The sequence below is a fragment of the Myxine glutinosa genome, chromosome 5 (assembly GCF_964187855.1).
Source record: "Myxine glutinosa chromosome 5, kmMyxGlut1.1, whole genome shotgun sequence".
NCBI classification, from domain to species: Eukaryota; Metazoa; Chordata; class Myxini; order Myxiniformes; family Myxinidae; genus Myxine; species Myxine glutinosa.
The window spans coordinates 41,094,251-41,112,528 of NC_136265.1; the positions used below are offsets into that span (position 1 = coordinate 41,094,251).

At 44.2% G+C, this 18,278-nt stretch overlaps 2 protein-coding genes across 2 annotated transcripts in view; both read right to left on the reverse strand.

The window, feature by feature from the left end:
• Positions 1-18,278, reverse strand: part of LOC137427636 (gem-associated protein 5) — a 63,099-nt gene that overhangs the window by 44,622 nt on the left and 199 nt on the right. The gene's annotated exons all lie outside the window — the stretch shown is intronic.
• LOC137419248 (uncharacterized) lies at positions 2,185-18,262 on the reverse strand. The gene is made up of 6 exons (XM_078777940.1): positions 18,140-18,262; positions 5,066-7,665; positions 4,763-4,935; positions 4,167-4,630; positions 3,317-3,931; positions 2,185-3,178 (listed from the first exon to the last, which is right to left on the reverse strand). The coding sequence occupies exons 2-6, from the start codon at positions 7,639-7,641 to the stop codon at positions 2,330-2,332; spliced, it is 4,677 nt and encodes a 1,558-aa protein (XP_078634066.1). The 5' UTR covers positions 7,642-7,665; positions 18,140-18,262; the 3' UTR covers positions 2,185-2,329.

The window sequence follows — 18,278 nt, forward strand, 5'->3', positions numbered from 1 at the left end:
TGTGAATATTCTGCCACATTCCACTTGACATTTGGTTGATTCAAAACAAAGGCAAACATTAATTAAGATTCGGTAACGGAAGGACAATTGAAATGCTCCATCTATTGCTGTACAAAGAGTGAAATTCTGGTCACTATATGATACAAATAATTGCTGGAAAGTGCAATGCAATGCAAATAACTAGAAGTGCAATGTAACATATATGACCAAAAACTAATCTTAAAAATAGTTCACACTATCCTAATTACGAACTAATTAAACATGTGGCTAACGATCAGGTAGTAATGAATACAAAGGAATTACTACTTGCATTGCCATACACTCTGCGTACAATACGTGTTTGCACGGCCAGCCAATTGAAAATAGTAACGCAAATTTAGTGCACATGCATTGATTACTTTTGTACAATGGCACTCTGAACATCACCATCACGCACAGCGTTTTTGCATGCAATATTTTGTCACAATTTCACATGCAGTTATTAACTTATAATTAAAACTATAAACCTACTAGATGGAGCTACTCATACAAGTACACAACAGCAAAACTTCTTCTATCACTACTATAGAATCAAATTATCTAGAAGTTCAAAATATCATTTTCCAACTGTAAATATCACACTTCAAATACATTGAACGAAAATCATGTGGTTCCTGAAATATGCAAAAATATTACTCTTTCAACACATAATCCAGTGCACTTTGTTACCCCAAGTTAAACTACATTAACTTTTGTATACTACGCAATTGTCTATCAAAAAAAATGTCTATCAATCACTAGGCTTCAGTCCCTTTGATTAAGTGCAAGAAATCAGTGCAGTGTAATGTACAGTTTTGCCAATTGGTCACAATTTTGTGTGTTTTCAGTTAGAACTGGGCTGTGAATTTGAAATGTCCTCTGTTGTTGGCAATGAGTGGATAATCTAGCAGCATAACTATTTTGTCTCTAATATAAAATGTCAGGTCGTCTTTGGGGCTAGGCCATTTCCAGTTGTGCCCTGCCCGATGCATCACCGATACTCTGTAATCTCCATGTTCCCCGACTTCTTTCACTTCTCCTGCAAATAGTTCTGCATCATACTCTACAACGCACCACTGGCCCACACGAATGTTGTCAATGTCATTATTAGATGTGCTCCCAGATGCGCTTGGTGTTACATGTACCTCAGGTGATTTGGCAGGGCTAACTGTGGCCAGTTGAAACTGTTGATAATTATCAGACTTAGCATAAACGGCATAGTCAACTACAACGATGACTGTGTGATTTTATTGGGTATTTGGCAATGTCTTTAAATTTTCCCATCGGGTGTTCAGCACATCTTTGCCATCTTCAACTTCCCTAGCAGGTATGAAGACAACTTTGATCTTTTTCAGGTTCTTTGTTGCCTCGGCTGCAAACGACTGGGCATCATTGACGTAAGCTCCTCGTCTGCATGATGAGAAGCCAACCCTCTTCACCTGACCACCGATACCATCAACACTCCCCTTGCCATGACTCGTTGCAAAAAAGTTCCAACTTACATGCTGCAGGTTGTACGTTTCTTTGTAGTGAGTTATGTTTTCGAACAATAATTTGTTCTTAAATTGACTTGCAGCTCCATCAGAAAAGAATGTAATGCTACTCATTTCAGGACATGTTATCTTCAAGTCTCTGATGATATAATCCATGAAAGTGGCCACTTCAAATTTTCCGTGGATGAGGTCATCACTCACTATTGCAAAGGATTCCACCTTGCCCTCACCAATGTACGCGCGCACACAGTAAATATCGTCACTTGATCGTGGCTCCAATGAGCACTTTGGATCTCATCTTGCTGAATAATTGAATTAGTCTAGTAGGAAGACTAGGTCCCCCTGCACCCCCCGGAGATATACTTCTAATCAGTGTTTCTAGATTGGAAAAAATGTGTAGAAAATGACTAGCTATGGCCCCAAGCTGAAAAAATGTCCCACATACCATTTTTATGCAAATTACTGCTGCCATTATCAAAAAAACGATTTTTGACATATCTCAGCCAATATTGCAGATAATTGAAAAATGAAGGTGTCTAGACCCATGTTTTGAAGGGCATAGATCATGATAGAACTATTCATAACATGATTACATGTGTCTATGGTATACTAGTATGCTAATTAGTGCTTTATTTACAAAATAATCACAGTTTTACGAAATAATAGACTCATATTAAGGTCCGTCTACACAGACGTTAACACAAAGTTTTATTTTTCTAAATATTACAACTGTCAAAATAGTCCTAGCACTCAATGTGACCACTCTTCTCTTGCTTGTTTTAGATAAACATCATTAGCATTAGTGATTCTACACTGAGTCAGTCATCATCATTTTCATCGAAATCGTCAGAGTCAAACTCTTCTTCTCCTTCCTCTTCCTCCTCCTCTTCGTGCTCTCCTGTGTTCAGAAGATCCACCAGTGAGGTTGGTAGGATGGGACCACTGGACCACATTGGTTTCAACAGTCCTTCATCAGTCCTTATCCATCCTTGCTCCTCATAAGGTTTTGGCTTTTCGATGATAGGTTGATCGGCTCTTTTGTACAATGCTACGCGGTGGTTCACACGCTGGATGTGCGGCTTCAGGGCAGACTGGCATGGAGGAAGGCGAGCCAGATCAACCTTGGACTTGGATGTGAGGGTCTTGTCCTCTCCCACCATTTTTCGTAGCAGCTTGGCACGGACAATGTCCACTGATGACTCGCGACTCTGGCCGTACATCACACAGGTGAATTTTTCTAACTGCCTCTCCACCTCAGGGTTGGCATCCCAGTTGTCACCCAGTTCACCGAATGCCCTGTGAAACCTGGGATTCTTCTCCAGCTTTTTCAAGGGCCCGACTTTTCCCTTCCCTTTGAAGGCACTGGTGCAGTCTTCTCCGCTGAACACATAGTACCCCAGGAGAGTGGCACAGTAGTCCTCTCCCAGGGATTCTGCCAGCTCAGAGACGTTGACAAGTTGGCGATGCTTCCCTGACCCTGTATCCAGGTACACCGTCAGCTTGATGTTGTGGGCATGGTGGAGCAGGATCAGGAGGATGTCTGTGTCCGGTGTTCTGACTACAGCGTTCTTGTATCCGATGGTAGCAGCATGATGGAGGTACAGAACCACCCTGGTATCAGTCTCTTCCTGGTTGCTGTAGATCGTGGGGAGTTCACGTACCTCGACCTGAAACACAAAAAGGCACCGCATTTCAATCACCAGTCACTGCCAGTTTCAGATCTAGACAAACATCACAGGTAATCACCTTTTTTTCAGGAAAAATTACAAATTGAATCGCCATTCACGAAGGGCTTTCAATTTTACCTTGCCATTCGTTGAGGCAAGTTGGTGGGCCTTCCCCTCCACGATCAGCACAGCCATCTCTGTTCTCTCCAGCCTGGTAGCTGCCTCTTGTCCACTCCACACTTTCAGAAGAAGCTGGCACATCTGCTTTTTGTTGTCGTCATTTGCAAGGAACATTTTGAAGTCATATGGCTTCCTGGTTGCTGGTCCAGCCAGAATGATCTTCTCTGAGCTGCCCCGCCTCAGCCTTTCCTGCGCTTTGATTGACTCAGGATGGTAACTGTCAGTGGAGAACAGAAAGTGCTGCTTGGCCACCATCTGATCAAGCACCTGCAAGCATATCTCACCACATGTTGGGGGAAGGTTGGCAAGGGTATGCAGCAGCGCCATTCCATCCTGGATGAACAGGGCATCCTTGGGGTATTGCAGATCTTGTGGTGTGGTGTCCTCTAAAAGGTAGTGCAGAATGGAGGCTTTGTTGGTTTTGCAGAAGAACCCATCTGGTGTCCCAAGGCTAGGAGGCACTGGCATCAGGCAGTACTTCATGAGTTCTCCCAGGTCTAATGGCTCATCTTGACTCTGAGACTTGACAAGGAGCAGGAATGCAAGGTTGCTTTGCTCCTGATACTGGATGACCTGGAATGATAAATGGTGATTGGTTGATATGTACTACAGGAAGGACTACAGGTGAAAATTATTCATGTGCTATAAATTGGCATATTTACAATCTTTACATTGTTCATTGATGTGCACTGTCTTTAATAAACAAATTTGGAGTTCAATCTTGTATCTCAATATAGCATGTACAGGACGCCATTTAAAAATACAACATAAAATACAAAAGCACTTGGGTATTGGATTACATCCTTACCTTGCCCTGTGAGGATGTTAGTGTGATCTTCTTGTTACTAGCCTCCATGGTCTTGAGTTTCTTTCTCTTGATTGGGTTGAAGAAGCTCTCAGGTTCTCCGCTTTCCAGGCGCCTGATGAAGTCAGCTTTCGCAGCTTTCCCCACAGCTTCTGCTTGTAACACATCCATCTCAACATCCATGGGGACGGGAGCACCAGAGGCCAGGCAGTAGAGTTTGTCCTTATCAATGATGGTGAACGGATTGGTGAAGTTCTTGATAGTAGTTAGGGTTCGCTGAACGGCCTCCTCGCCTTTTCTGATCTCTGCCTTCTCTAGTTCACGATGTCTCCCTGCTCTTGGGCAGTCTGGGTCATCGATGAGATCCACCATCTCAAGGGTCTTTTCATAGAACTGTGCCCGTGCTGTGGTTGTTCGGCACCATCTCTGGTATGCCCCAAACTGACTGTACAGGCCAGCAAAGCCACCTGAAAAGTGAACATATTTTAATTGCATAACCCAATCATTAAAAGGGAAATGTTTTGTAAGAGCAGTTTACATCATATAAAGCTGGTTTCTACAGTTTCAAATGTATAATGTACTGAAAGAAAATGATGTACCTGATGATTTAGCAAAGCGCATGAACGTTTCTTCCATTGTCTTGTCGACAGCACTGAGTGCCCCTGGTATCATCGAGCGAGCCACTGCGATTGCACCCATAGTAAGCAGGTCCTTGGCCCCTGGGTGCGTGCTTTCCAGATTTGTCAGGTGGACTTCCAGCCAAGTCAGATATCTGTAAAGTACAGAGAGGGAAATACTGTAGACATTTATTGGAATAGCTCCTCTCATAATACATGAACCCAAGTATCAATTAAAATCTACTCAGTGATGGTTATACATTTTACCATGTATGCTACACAAACCTGGAGTAGTTGTGTCCGTCAAAGGCGAAGAAGATATCTGCCATCTCTCCGTTACACTTGTGAAACAGCTGGAGGTTGTTGGTCTTCACAGAGTGGAGGAGCATGAAGACAAGATGGCAGTGGGTAATGAACGACATCCAGAAGGCAGCTGTCTTCCCCAGGTGGCCCTTGCGCACCTTTTCCTCAAAGGCATGGTACTTTTTGATGAGGAGTAGAGTTGAGGGGTCTTTGAGGGCTTCATCGAGGTGCTCTCGGTTGCAAGACTGGGTCATTCTGAGAAGCACAGCAGGGTCAGAGATCATGATGTTCTCCTCCTCAGTGAATCTCTCCATCAACAGCCTCTCCATTGCCTCACACACTGTTTTGAGGCAAAAGAGGGACTTTGCGTAGGCCTTTCCACTGAGAACACCTTTGAGAGATCCACTTGTTACTAGTTGTGCCTCAAAGAGAATCTCTGCATATCCAGAACCACGCATCTTGTGTCCAGTGAGCATCCCGATGTAGTTCATGGATGTGTGGAAGGGTCCAATCGTTACTACATGACTAGCAAATTCATTTGGCCAGCGCCAGATGATGGGAAGGGCTTTCATGCAGACACCCAGATCAAATGTATTCAGGACCCATCTCTGACCCACCTCAGCAGTTGCTGCCTCGGAACGCTTCAGTAGCTCACGAACAACTGCGTTGTCTGTGATCGGTTGGTGGATAGGCGTGCAGTAGTCGACTGTTGATTTGCTGGGTGGGGGAGAACCAGTTGCAGAGGTGAAACCCCCTAGCCCAGGCACAGGCTGCAGGCCACAGCTTCCGATGTATCTGATGAAGAGCCAGATGTAGTACTCTTGCATCGTAGTGGCATAGACTGTGTCATTCTCTGCTGGCGGTGTGAATGATGAGCCTTCAGGGAACTTCGGGCCAACGCGAGTAAAGTGCAAGGGTGGGAGAGTTTTTGGTGTGTCGACCTTCAGGCTACGCTGTTGTGACCTATTGATGGTAGGTAGCATTCGGTCCTTGCTGCTCTCGAACCCGGGCTTGACCTCCTGCACCATGATTCCTCCAGCACTGTTTACAATGTTGCTGCCGTGCACACTGGTAGTGGTTTTATTCAAGTTGTCCCACTCACAGTGGAATACAAGGTTGCCCTCTCCTGTCACAATTTGTGGTGTACGATAAGTTGAGACTTCATCCAGGACCTTGGCGAGAGCAGTTTCCAACTCCCAGGCGAAATCGTAGCTCTCAGAGTGTCCAAGCCTGTGTAGTATTGTGGTGAGCTGTTTGCTTCGGAACAGGTGCCTTACAGTCACACAGAGGAGAATGTGCTTTGGTAACTTCCATTTTCCATCTGACACTGCACGGCACAGATCTTGTCCAATGGAGAAGACCAGACGCTTCACCTTTTCTGTCTCGATGCCCTCCTTGCCAGTCATTAGCACGCTGAGAAAGCGGACAAGGTCTGGAGGTAGGATGTCTTCAGGATTGAGCTCCATGTCTTCAGCTGTTGGTGGCCATGGTTGGTCTTTACACTCTCTGAAAGCCTGTAGAATACCCTGGCGAAGTTGGAGGGCAACATTTTGGTTCTTGTTTGTGCTTCCGAGTGTGAATGCTCGTGCGAGAGCATTGGAAACTGTTATGTTTGAGCTGTGCACAAGCCAGAAAGAAATGACATCACATTTGTCATGATCAACCTTCGTGAAGTGGATATGCTCCTTGATTGGGTCATTCTGTAGGCGTTTCAGTAGTTTCTCTGACCGATAATTTGAGTTCTCATATCCATTCAGTTTCAGTTCCTCGACATAGAGCAAGCGCAAGGAAGAAAGCTGTAGAACTTTATTCTGCTGGATGACCTGGGTTTGAATGTGTTCCAGTACTGAGTTGAATGCCTTTTCATGGGCGGCTGACATGCAAGCCTGCTCCTTTGGTGCTTCGGCTCTGTGAATCGCACGCTCATAGTTGTAGAATGCTGTGCGGAAAGCTTTAAAACATGACGGATGGTGTTTGGCCTCACATGCAAAGAGGTCTTTGTTTTTCACCTTTCGATGGAGTCGATAGAGACCCATTTTCTCAGCCCGTGTTTCGATTTGCTCCCATGCATTTTCTTTGTTTTTAAAGGATGGGAAGGTTGTAGGCCTCTCAGTATTGCGATGAGCATCTTTGGTCTCAACTTTCTCACAAAATATACACTCTGGCGGGAAGATGGGTTCAGCAGAACCTCCTGGTTTACGAGGAGAGTGATGCCATGATGAGGTTGATGGCCCTGGTTCTGTATCATCTCCCAGACGATGAAAGTGGCGGACAAAGTGCTTATAACACTTGCTGTGATATCCTACTCTTTCTAGGTCATCAGGAAGAGTTGCCGGGATCTGATCACATACTGATTGCATACGACATGGGGAGTCATGCGGTTGGTTGAGACGTCTATCCCGGATCTTTTGAAGCAGTTGCAGTTTTTCTGAAGCAGATCCTTTAATTTTACGGAGGGGCGTGAAATCCCCATGATCAGACATGGATGGTACATGAAGGATGCATGTAGGAGGAGAGCTTTGGGCTGCAGGTTCTACACTCCGTTTTCTTTTGGGCATGCTTGCTGTCGATGTCTACCATCACTGTTAAATGACAAATAAGAAATCACGAATGATGTTAAAAGTGCCTGTGAAAGGAGGCTCTGAGTTTTCAGTGAGGTAACAGAGGTTCTGAGTCATGTTCTACACTAGGGTACTTTTTAGCTGACTAAACCATGTTTAGTGGCATCAAAAGTGCTAATAGCTAAAACATCTAAATTCTTCCACACTAACGTTAGCTATCTAGGCCAATGAAACATTGTGCTAAGTTACTGTAGCTAGCTCAGCTGTCGTGCCTCTTTCTGGTTCAATTCATATACAGAAGTCAACAGATATGTCTCATGTTTGGCATTAACAAAAGTTTAAGTTACACCGACATTAGGAACATACTGTACATAGATGAGGCTAGCTTTAACGTTAGCTAACATGGTGCTAGCTGGCTCAGCTGTTATTCTGCCTGTTTATGATTTCATGCAGAAACTGAAGTCAAGAGTGTGAGTAACATTATAGTTAGCATCTTACCTGGCTAGATTGGAGGATGAATACCAAGAACAACACACAGATGGAATGGAAGACTGAACTTTCAACTGAGGTATTCAATAACATCAACGTTACCAATTGATACGAGCGCGCGACATTACCAATTGATACGAGCGCGCGAGCGCGCATGTTACATGGATGGAAATGTAAAATGGCAGCTATAGCAGCACTAATTTGGATCTCTAGTCTGTCATTTCTGCACTGTGATTGGATAACATAAAAAAATATGTTTGGGAGTTAACAGCAGGAGTTGGTAGATTTTACGTGGGCTGGGTGAGAAACCTTTAAATAAGCAAGTGAAAATCTCTCGCAATACAAAGTCAATGGTGGGAAGAAAAGTTGAGTGGTACCAATGTTACTGCCAATGTCCCGCCCCTATGCAAGACTCAGGAGCATCTTGTTGACATTTAACCTTGAAAATACCTGGGTTTAGACCCCTTATGTACCATGTTAAGTTATCTGCAGTATTAACGTATCCTTATCATTTGTAAAACTGATTATTTTGTAATTACAGCATTAATATGCATACTAGTATACCATAGACACATGTAATCATGTTATGAATAGTTCTATCATGATCTATGCCCTTCAAAACATGGGTCTAGACACCTTCATTTTTCAATTATCTGCAATATTGGCTGAGATATGTCAAAAATCGTTTTTTTTGATAATGGCAGCAGTAATTTGCATAAAAATGGTATGTGGGACATTTTTTCAGCTTGGGGCCATAGCTAGTCATTTTCTACACATTTTTTCCCAATCTAGAAACACTGATTAGAAGTATATCTCCGGGGGGTGCAGGGGGACCTAGTCTTCCTACTAGACTAAATAGTTCTCAGCAAAGTCCACTTGGACAACAACATGATGACCATCGGCACGTGATTTTTCATCCTCAAAGTGCGCACTCTGTTTTCTCTTAATGTATGTATGCACAAGGAATGCTGAGAGTTGATCCTGAAGCAGGGCGAGACACTTCTTCAAGGTACCATTATCCGCCATTTTTTCAGTTCTCCCTTGACTGGTCCACTGAAACCAACAACTGATCATTTTCCTGTTCAGGAAAGCAATATTTCTCCTGAAATTTGGATTTGCACTCGTCACACTTCCCAAACATACAGTCCTCATCTTCCTGGCTACAAACTATTGTTGATATGAAGTCTCTAAAACCTAATGGCACCTCAGGCACATCCTGATGAATGGCAGCTAAAAGCAGTCGTACATTCTCATGGTACTTGCAAATACAGACGTTATTCAGGAAAGTCTTTGGCAAGAAACACATGTTCTGGACGAAGTGCGGAGAACTTTGATAGGCCTAGAGGATTGTTGGCATGTTCATCTAGGTATAGACGGTGGCATTCTCCCAGAGTCATAACCAGGAAACGCTTCTGTGTATTCTTTGTTGCCATCCACATCATGGGTAATTGCCACATCTTTCCTGTTGGGACTCTGCCATGAAATGTCATCGTGGCAGTAGAAAGCCTTCACTAAAGTACGAGTCTCATCAGAAATCTTGTTACTTCCACCCTGTGTAGAATGATGACTATTGTCTACAGACACATAAAATCTTTTCACCAGAATTCTGATAACTTTGCTCCGTTTTCTAGGACTAAGTGGAAGATTGCAAGCTGCTCGTTTAACTGCCTTTCCTAGGGCTTGTGCACTTCTGAAGTGTTGTTGGGGACTGCTTGAAGTTGGTTTTGGTGTTGCAATTTGATCTTTGGCAAGATTTGGATTTGATCTTTGGCCTTTCTCTTGGAGTCTCGTTCTGCTCTTTGCAAGATCTTCAAATCCACTGCTGATAGACTTTTTCTTTTATCGTTCTTGCGTTTTCTGTCAGTGGCTTTCAGTCCTTCATGCTTGCCCTGTTCTTTCTTTCTCTCTCTGTAGTTCCGTTGTTTCTCAGCACTTGACATCCCCATGTTGAATTGTCCTGTAAATGTAACAATGGATATAATTAACTTTAGTTCAAAAATGTTGATAACAAAAGGAACGAATAGCAAGAGAAAACCTCAGTCCAACTGTATAATCTTGAAATTTAAAATTGTACGAGGCTCATCAAAGTAGGTGCATATTTATTTCCAACTTATCATTGTACACAAATTAAATTATTTCATGTAAGTAAGAGTGGGCTATACGGGGGTCAAAAATACTTTTATTGTTATTCTTCTTGGGTGACAGTATTTTTGTATTCCATTTGACCTATCTCAACATGAAATGACAAAATTTTCGGCCTGGGGTCCAAGAAAAAGGTGTACAGGGCAAAATTCCAACATGGCCACCGTTTTCCCTGAAAAATCACATTTTTAGCCATAAGTTTGTCATTTCTGGGTCTTTTTACTTGGTTGTGGGGTCTAACCCTATGTTTATGGGGTCAAGCAAGCTATTTATGCATCTAGAAATAGTCACAAATCATCAGATGTTGAGTTAATACCTTTTTTGACCAAGTTTACCTCTTTTTCCCCCTTAATTAGCATATTTCACAAAACATATCTTCAATTTCAGGGGCATTGCTTAAAATGTAACACGGCTTTCTGCGAGAGAAGTCCCAGGTTCCTGAAACTGCCACAGGCACAATCTGCTGCTCGATAGTGTCCTGGATGTCATCTGTGCCAGGTGGTCGCTGCCAAATTGCATCTCCAGTACCAGCGCGCACCAGGTGATCCACTCGGAAGGTTCCATCCCCATTATCATCCAGGTAAACGCCAATGTACCATCTCCTGTTCCCACTCTCATCCCAAATGACAGCCAAGGATTGATTTGGCTGGAACATGGGTTCTTCCTGTCCTTCTGCCTCTTCAACACTGGTATTGGTCAGTGTTTCCATGATTTCGTCCTCGCATGGGAACACAACAGCCTCCCCAGCTTGATGGTCATCCCCCAGGATGACAGTCAGGTTCTCAATTAGGTTGTTCTCAGTCAACTTGTTGACCTTGTAGAGGTCATTGCGGGCATCTGAATCCCGTGGATGTGTGACTCGCTGGTATTGTACTTCTTGTCTCAAGTATGTTTTAAGTTCAGTGGTTTCTTACTGACAAGCATCTTCAGTTCATTGACAGATGTAATAGGCCCTCCGTGTTCTTTACATTTCACAAGAAGTTGGTCAACAAAATCATTGTCCCTCACTTTCTTTTGCAGGTTCTGTCTCAACCTTTGTTTCTTCTTCTGTTTCTGTTTGTTACTCCATGTCACTTCCATTGCATCTAGGTGTTTGAGGACAGCAGTGGTTGACCGCTCAACTTCATTGACATGTCTATCTGTTAGCATAAGGTCATCTTTGATCCTCTTTGCCTTGAACATCCTGTTTGAGTGTTGGGCTGACTGGGAAGCAAGATAACCAAACTTGGCCAAGTACCTCTCCGCATTCAGGCTGTTTGTCAGCAGGTTTTTTCGTTGGTCTGCATTCAGTGTATGGAGAGGAGTTGCTCGTACAGCATCAGGATCAACGTCCCAATACTCACGCTTGCACTGCAATTCTACTCCTTTCGTGGCCTGGACACACATCTCTCCAATAAGAAGGTGATCAAGATCACTTTGTGGAGCATTGTCCTCCATTTTCACATGTGTCCACTCTACAAGATAGTCACTAAGGGTGTCTGTCTTTTTGTCAGCAAGGTCACTGCAGAGCTTGGGAAGGATGTCAACCAGCAAATCCTGGCTTGCTCTCTCGACGCAGTTGAGGTAGGGCATTGTCACCCTGTACGTAAAATTAGCAAGTGCTTTGAATCCTGCTATTATGAAATCATTCTCAAGGTAAATCTTGCACGCTCGAACAAGAAGATTATTTAGCGGTGTCTCAGCGAGTAGCTGTTTGATGTAGGGAATGCAATCATAGACGGCACCTGCCTGGTATCCAAGTCTAGTAAAACGTTTCTCTTTGTAGAGGCTAAACGACTTGTGTACCCCAGCCTCCTCTAGAATCAAGTCAAATTGTTCTGCCAGCGATGTTGTCTTCCCATCTCCCCCATGTGCTACAAGCTTTAGAAGCGCTGTCAGAGCAGTTTCAACAACAGATTAATTTTGCCGAAGATATGACTTCAACGCTGGCTCTCTCTTCACAATGAGTTCGCGAAGACCAATCTTGTTCTCAACAGCAGCCATGGTCGTCAGGTTGTCTGCATCAAACCGTTCACATGTATGGGACTTACAAAGCAAATGGTATGGCACATGCTTTGATCCAAGTTGTTCTGCAACACCCGTCTCTATCTTGAGATTTTTGCTCACGGCATCTGTCATCAGAGCATCAATCTGTAATCCATGTAATATTTATTACCTAATGTTCTTAGAATAGTGAAAGATGGTTTGAGCAGCCTCATAGATTGTTGGTAGCTTATCGCCGATCCACAAATTACTGGTATCCATTCTGTTGAACAAAACCTGAAATCACGTTCACGAGCAATCATTCACGAGCCTCGATCTTGTATACAAAAAAAAAAAAAAAAAAAAAATAGACAATATAACATGTCTTAATAAAAATATGATTACTCAACATCGAAAACATCAAAAATATCCTATCTTTTGCTCAAGGTCATCTGCCAGCATCCTGGAAATCAGCAAACATTACCGCTTTACACAAAAAAGGTGCAAAAACAGATCCTTGCAACTACAGACCAATCAGCCTGCTCCCAATTATCAGCAAAGTCATGGAATCCATCATTGCTTCGGATATGAAATCTTTCCTCTTCTCCAATGGCTTGATCTCTGATCATCAATTTGGTTTCAGACCAGGTCACTCTACTCTGGACATGCTGCTTCTGCTGTCTCAACAATGGATGGAGGTCCTCAATGCCAAACAGGAAATCAGAGCCGTCTCCCTTGACATATCACGTGCCTTCGATACGGTCTGGCACCCAGCTTTGCTCACCAAACTCTCCTCCTATGGTATCCATGGAAATCTCCATGCATGGCTTGCAGACTTCCTCTCTGGTCATAGTCAATGTGTGGCCCTGAATGGATTTCTCTCATCTCCCCTTCCTGTTCAGGCTGGAGTTCCCCAAGGCAGTGTGCTGGGCCCTGTGCTTTTTCTGGTCTTTATCAATGATCTCTCCGACTCTCTGGAAAATCATCTCTATCTCTTTGCTGATGACTCCACTCTCTGCTGCTCCATTCCTCTTCCCTCAGATCGGCAGTCTGCAGCCTCCTCACTCTCTGAAGACCTGGACAAAATCACAGACTGGTCAAACAAGTGGAACATGTCTTTCAATCCTGACAAATCTCACACTCTTACGATGTCTCTCCGAAAAGATCGACTGGACAACCCTCCCATCTACTTTCTCAACAATCCTCTCCAAGAAGTTCTGTCACTCAAGCTTTTGGGTCTCACTATCTGCCATGATCTTTCTTGGGAAAACCACATTTCCAAGCTGGCCTCCAAAGCCAGTCGCCGACTGGGCATCCTCCGTCGTGCAAAGTCCTTCCTAGACACACCTGAGCTCCTCACCACATACAAGGCTTTCATCCGCAGCTCAATGGAATACTGTTCTCCCCTATGGGCTGGTGCTCCTGCCTCACACCTAGCTCGGCTTCACGCTGTTGAAACCAAAGCTTTCAGAATCATTGGAATCTCCCGCGATGAAGCTATCTCTGAGGGCCTTTCACTCACTCACCGCAGGCAGGTTGGTGGTCTTTCTGTCTTCTACCGACTCCTCTCTGGCCTTGCTCCCCCAGCTCTCTCTGTGCTCTGTCCCCCAAATATTCCTACAGGTCGCACAAGATCTGCCAGCAACCCTCTGATGGTTAAACTGCCGAAATCTTGGCTCTCTGCTCACCTTCACTCTTTCATTCCTCTTTTCTCCCACCTCTGGAACAAACTCCCACACTCCCTTCAATCCCACTCCTCCCTCCAGGTCTTTAAAACAGCTGTTCACCACCATCTCTTATCTTCCCCAATCCAAAACCTTGATCTTTTCTACCCCCACTAATTCACCCCAGATCCACCTTGTTTGAAATTCCAACTTCTTTCCTGGAAGTCCTCGCAGTGTCCATATGTTTTATACCTCTCCCACCCCCCCTTCCCATGCCTCCCCCCCCAAAGCCATCTCCCTCCCACAGATCTCTCGATGTCTCCATGTCTCTCGGTCCCTGCTCTCAAATGTTGTGTTTGTGTCCTTCCCCCTCTCTCCCCATCTTGTCTACCGCTCCCGATGTTATTTGTTTTATGTGTCGGTTTGTTTTTCTGTGTGATTAATGTTCGCTCTTTCACGAGCCTCGATCTTGTATACAAAAAAAAAAAAAAAAAAAAAAAATGTCGACTCAAAACATACAGCAAAAATATGTCTTAACTCAACGTCTGAAGGTTTGACACTACTTCTAATTGCATAAATAGATTGCCTGACCCCATAAACATAGGGTTAGACACCACAACCAAGTAAAAAGACCCAGAAATGACAAAGTTATGGCTAGAAATGTGATTTTTCAGGGAAAACGGCGGCCATGTTGGATTTTTGCCCTGCACAGTTTTCTTGGACCCCAGGCCGAAAATTGTCATTTCATGTTGAGATAGGTCAAATGGAATACAAAAAAACTGTCACCTAAGCAAAACAAAAAATGACCCATTTATAGCCCACTCCTAATGTAAGTTACAATTAAATTAGACTTTAACTGAACATGACCAATACAACTTGACTTTACCTGGCAAACAGAACATCTATCTATAATTCCAGCAATCTCTGTGTGTGTGTGTGTGTGTCTGTGTGTGTGTGTGTGTCTGTGTGTGTGTTTGTTTGTCTGTGACCGCTGTTTCTCGACAACCACGGGTCCGATATACTTGAAACTTGCCAGGTATATTGCTGGGGACCCGAGGATGTGCCTTTTCAAGGTTTTAAATTAATCGCAGAAGTAGTTACCGAGCTATGTCCAAAAAACGATTCAACCAATCAGAGAGCAGCGAGCTATCACGTGTGCCGAACGTGGCGAACACACTCTGCCTCGGATGGCACATTTGAGAGCGTATTCATTTATTTCCCGTCGGCAAACTATGTTGGCGCTATGTTGGCGTTAAACGATGTTTTAAAACTAATTAAAACTAATTTGCGATTCTTTCGCTTTCCTGCGATATGCGACCTTCCGGAGCTCCTGTGAGAGCGTGCGCCATTACGGATAGTACGGGTACGGGCATGCCATATGTTGGCGTTAAACTATGTTTTAAAACTAATTAAAACCATTTCATGTAAATAGAGGGGGGGGGGATTGTCACTGTACTCGCAAGCCGTTCGCCGTTCGCTTTGGCGTTGCGAATGGACCAAAACATTTCATGGACCAAACCATTTCATGTAAAGCGTTCGCCGTTCGCTTTGGCGTTGCGAATGGACCAAAACATTTCATGGACCAAACCATTTCATATAAATAGAGGGGGGGGATATAATTTTAGATATATATATAGTACGGGCATGCCCTAGTTTTACTAAAATAAAACAAATGCCAGAACTTTGATAAAATAAGGTCGGGCTTATTTGAATTAATTTATATAAATAATTGGCCCTACATATAAGCCCATATAGTTAATCACATGCATACATTGTAAAATGAAATATGACATAAAATATCAATACTCACGAGATGTCAAATCCAATAACTGGCTGTAAAAGTTGTGATAGTTGCTGTTTACTGCTTCAACGAAGTTGTAGTTACACTGAATGATGAATTTCAAGTGAAGCACTGACCACACATATTATATGTGAGCCTGAGGAAGAGTCTCACTCATTAACATTATAATACGAAGCAAGCTTAATGTATCAAAAGGTAGGTTTGCGGTACAACCATGTGAGTAGAGAGAACTCCACGTTCCGGTCAGAATGCTCTGGTCGTCTTCAGGAGAATGAAGAAAGAACAACTTGTAAACTAAATTTATATAACACTTCGAAGTGCCTGTAAACAAGTATGAATAGTGTGAAGTTTGGAGTTAATTTGGTGGAATGACAAGGACAAAGCAATTCAGTTGGAGGAACCTGTGAATTAACACTAATCATGACATACAATGGAAACACGATGACAATAGAACCAGGATGTGTATCCACAAAAGGGGGGCAAGTTGGAAGATAGATAGGTAGGGGTGTCAAAGTTTTGAAAAAACAGATAGAAAGGAGGGAGGGAACAACAAAGTAGTTAACAGGGTGTGAAGGGGGAAAAATGAAAAAAAAATCAAAAGCCTATCTGTCCTTCCGTTACCAATTTTTGTCCTTATGGTAACGGAAGGACAAGTCTTAATTAGTTATAATTAATAGGGGAAAGGGCAAAAGGTGACGTGAGTGGTATAATATTGTAGGCCTACCCAAACTTGCTTTGCATTGGTATTGTCATTGTTTTTCTCCTGCAAGTTTTGAAAATATATTAAAAATATGTACTTTTATGGTAACGGAAGGACATTTCAGAGGGGAAAATATCCGAAGCCACTGAAGTGTAACAAATACCGCAAAGAACAAAGAAATGTTACAGATATCCTTTAAACAATCTAAATACTTAATACAATAAAAAATAACATTACTTTTCATTATCTATTACACACAGGGTGCAGTTAATTTTCTTATAATTTTCCCCCATTTTTTGGAAAAAATATTACATTTACATAATCACCGATTTTATGCGCGAAAAAAATTAAAATTTGTATTTTGACTTTAAAACAGTAAAATATGGACTTTCAGCTTTCATTAGAGACCAAATTTGTTTGATTCTGATGTATTTGAAATTTTCACCCCCATGTCCACTTTTGCGTGGAATTGCCCCGGTGCGGTGTGTGCTCGGAGCCCACGTGCTCCCGGTGTGGTGTGCTCGGAGCCCACGTGCTCCCGGTGCGGTGTGTGCTCGGAGCCCACGTGCTCCCGGCGCGGTGTGCGCTAGGAGCCCACGTGCTCCCGGTGCGGTGTGCGCTAGGAGCCCACGTTCTCCCGGTGCGGTGTGCGCTAGGAGCCCACGTTCTCCCGGTGCGGTGTGCGCTAGGAGCCCACGTGCTCCCGGTGCGGTGTGTGCTCGGAGCCGCCACAGTTACAGGAATACAAAATACACCTCGTCCCAAAGCGCGTGCAGGAGCCCACGTGCTCCCGGTGCGGTGTGTGCTCGGAGTCGACGTGCTCCCGGTGCGGTGTGTACTCGGAGCCGCCACAGTTACACTTACAGGAATGCAAAATACACCTCGGCCCAAAGCGCAAAATACACCTCATCCCAAAGCGCGAAATACACCTCATCCCAAAGCGCGAAATCACCTCATCCCAAAGCGCAAAATACACCTCATCCCAAAGCGCAAAATACACCTCATCCCAAAGCGCAAAATACACCTCATCCCAAAGCGCAAAATACACCTCATCCCAAAGCGCAAAATACACCTCATCCCAAAGCGCGTGCTCGAGCCCACGTGCGCCCGGTGCGGTGTGCTCGAGCCCACGTGCTCCCGGTGCGGTGTGTGCTCGAGCCCACGTGCTCCCGGTGCGGTGTGTGCTCGAGCCCACGTGCTCCCGGTGCGGTGTGTGCTCGAGCCCACGTGCTCCCGGTGCGGTGTGTGCTCGAGCCCACGTGCTCCCGGTGCGGTGTGTGCTCGAGCCCACGTGCTCCCGGTGCGGTGTGTGCTCGGGGCCCACGTGCTCCCGGTGCGGTGTGTGCTCGGAGCCGCCACAGTTACACTTACAGGAATGCAAAATACACCTCATCCCAAAGCGCGAAATACACCTCATCCCAAAGCGCGAAATACACCTCATCCCAAAGCGCAAAATACACCTCATCCCAAAGCGCAAAATACACCTCATCCCAAAGCGCAAAATACACCTCATCCCAAAGCGCGTGCTCGAGCCCACGTGTTCCCGGTGCGGTGTGTGCTCGGAGCCGCCATCACGCGCCCAACAACAGCACCTTGACCACCTCAGCACGGAAATGTGCAAAAGCAAATATTAAATAAACAGAAAATATAAATCAATAAATACCGAATAAGTAAATAAAGAGCCTTCCCCTCATTTTTGTCATGGAAATCAATTAAAATATCGAACAAAATATTCACCAGAACGGTGGTTTGAAGGTCTTCACAACAAAAAGAAAATGCAAAAACTCGATCAGCAGCTCAATTAAACGAGGACGCAAAAGTGATTCGATTCCACGTCTCTGGTAAAATGCCCCCCGATGTGGTTAAACGTTGCGGT

Bases quoted from the DNA above. Each gene is read 5' to 3' on its own strand.
- LOC137419248 (XM_078777940.1), bottom strand. From the start codon at position 7,641: ATGCCCAAAAGAAAACGGAGTGTAGAACCTGCAGCCCAAAGCTCTCCT. The intron at 4,936-5,065 runs GTTTGTGTAGCA...TGTACTTTACAG, and splicing joins GACGGACACAACTACTCCAG to ATATCTGACTTGGCTGGAAG. The intron at 3,179-3,316 runs GTAAAATTGAAA...TTTGTGTTTCAG, and splicing joins TTGCCTCAACGAATGGCAAG to GTCGAGGTACGTGAACTCCC.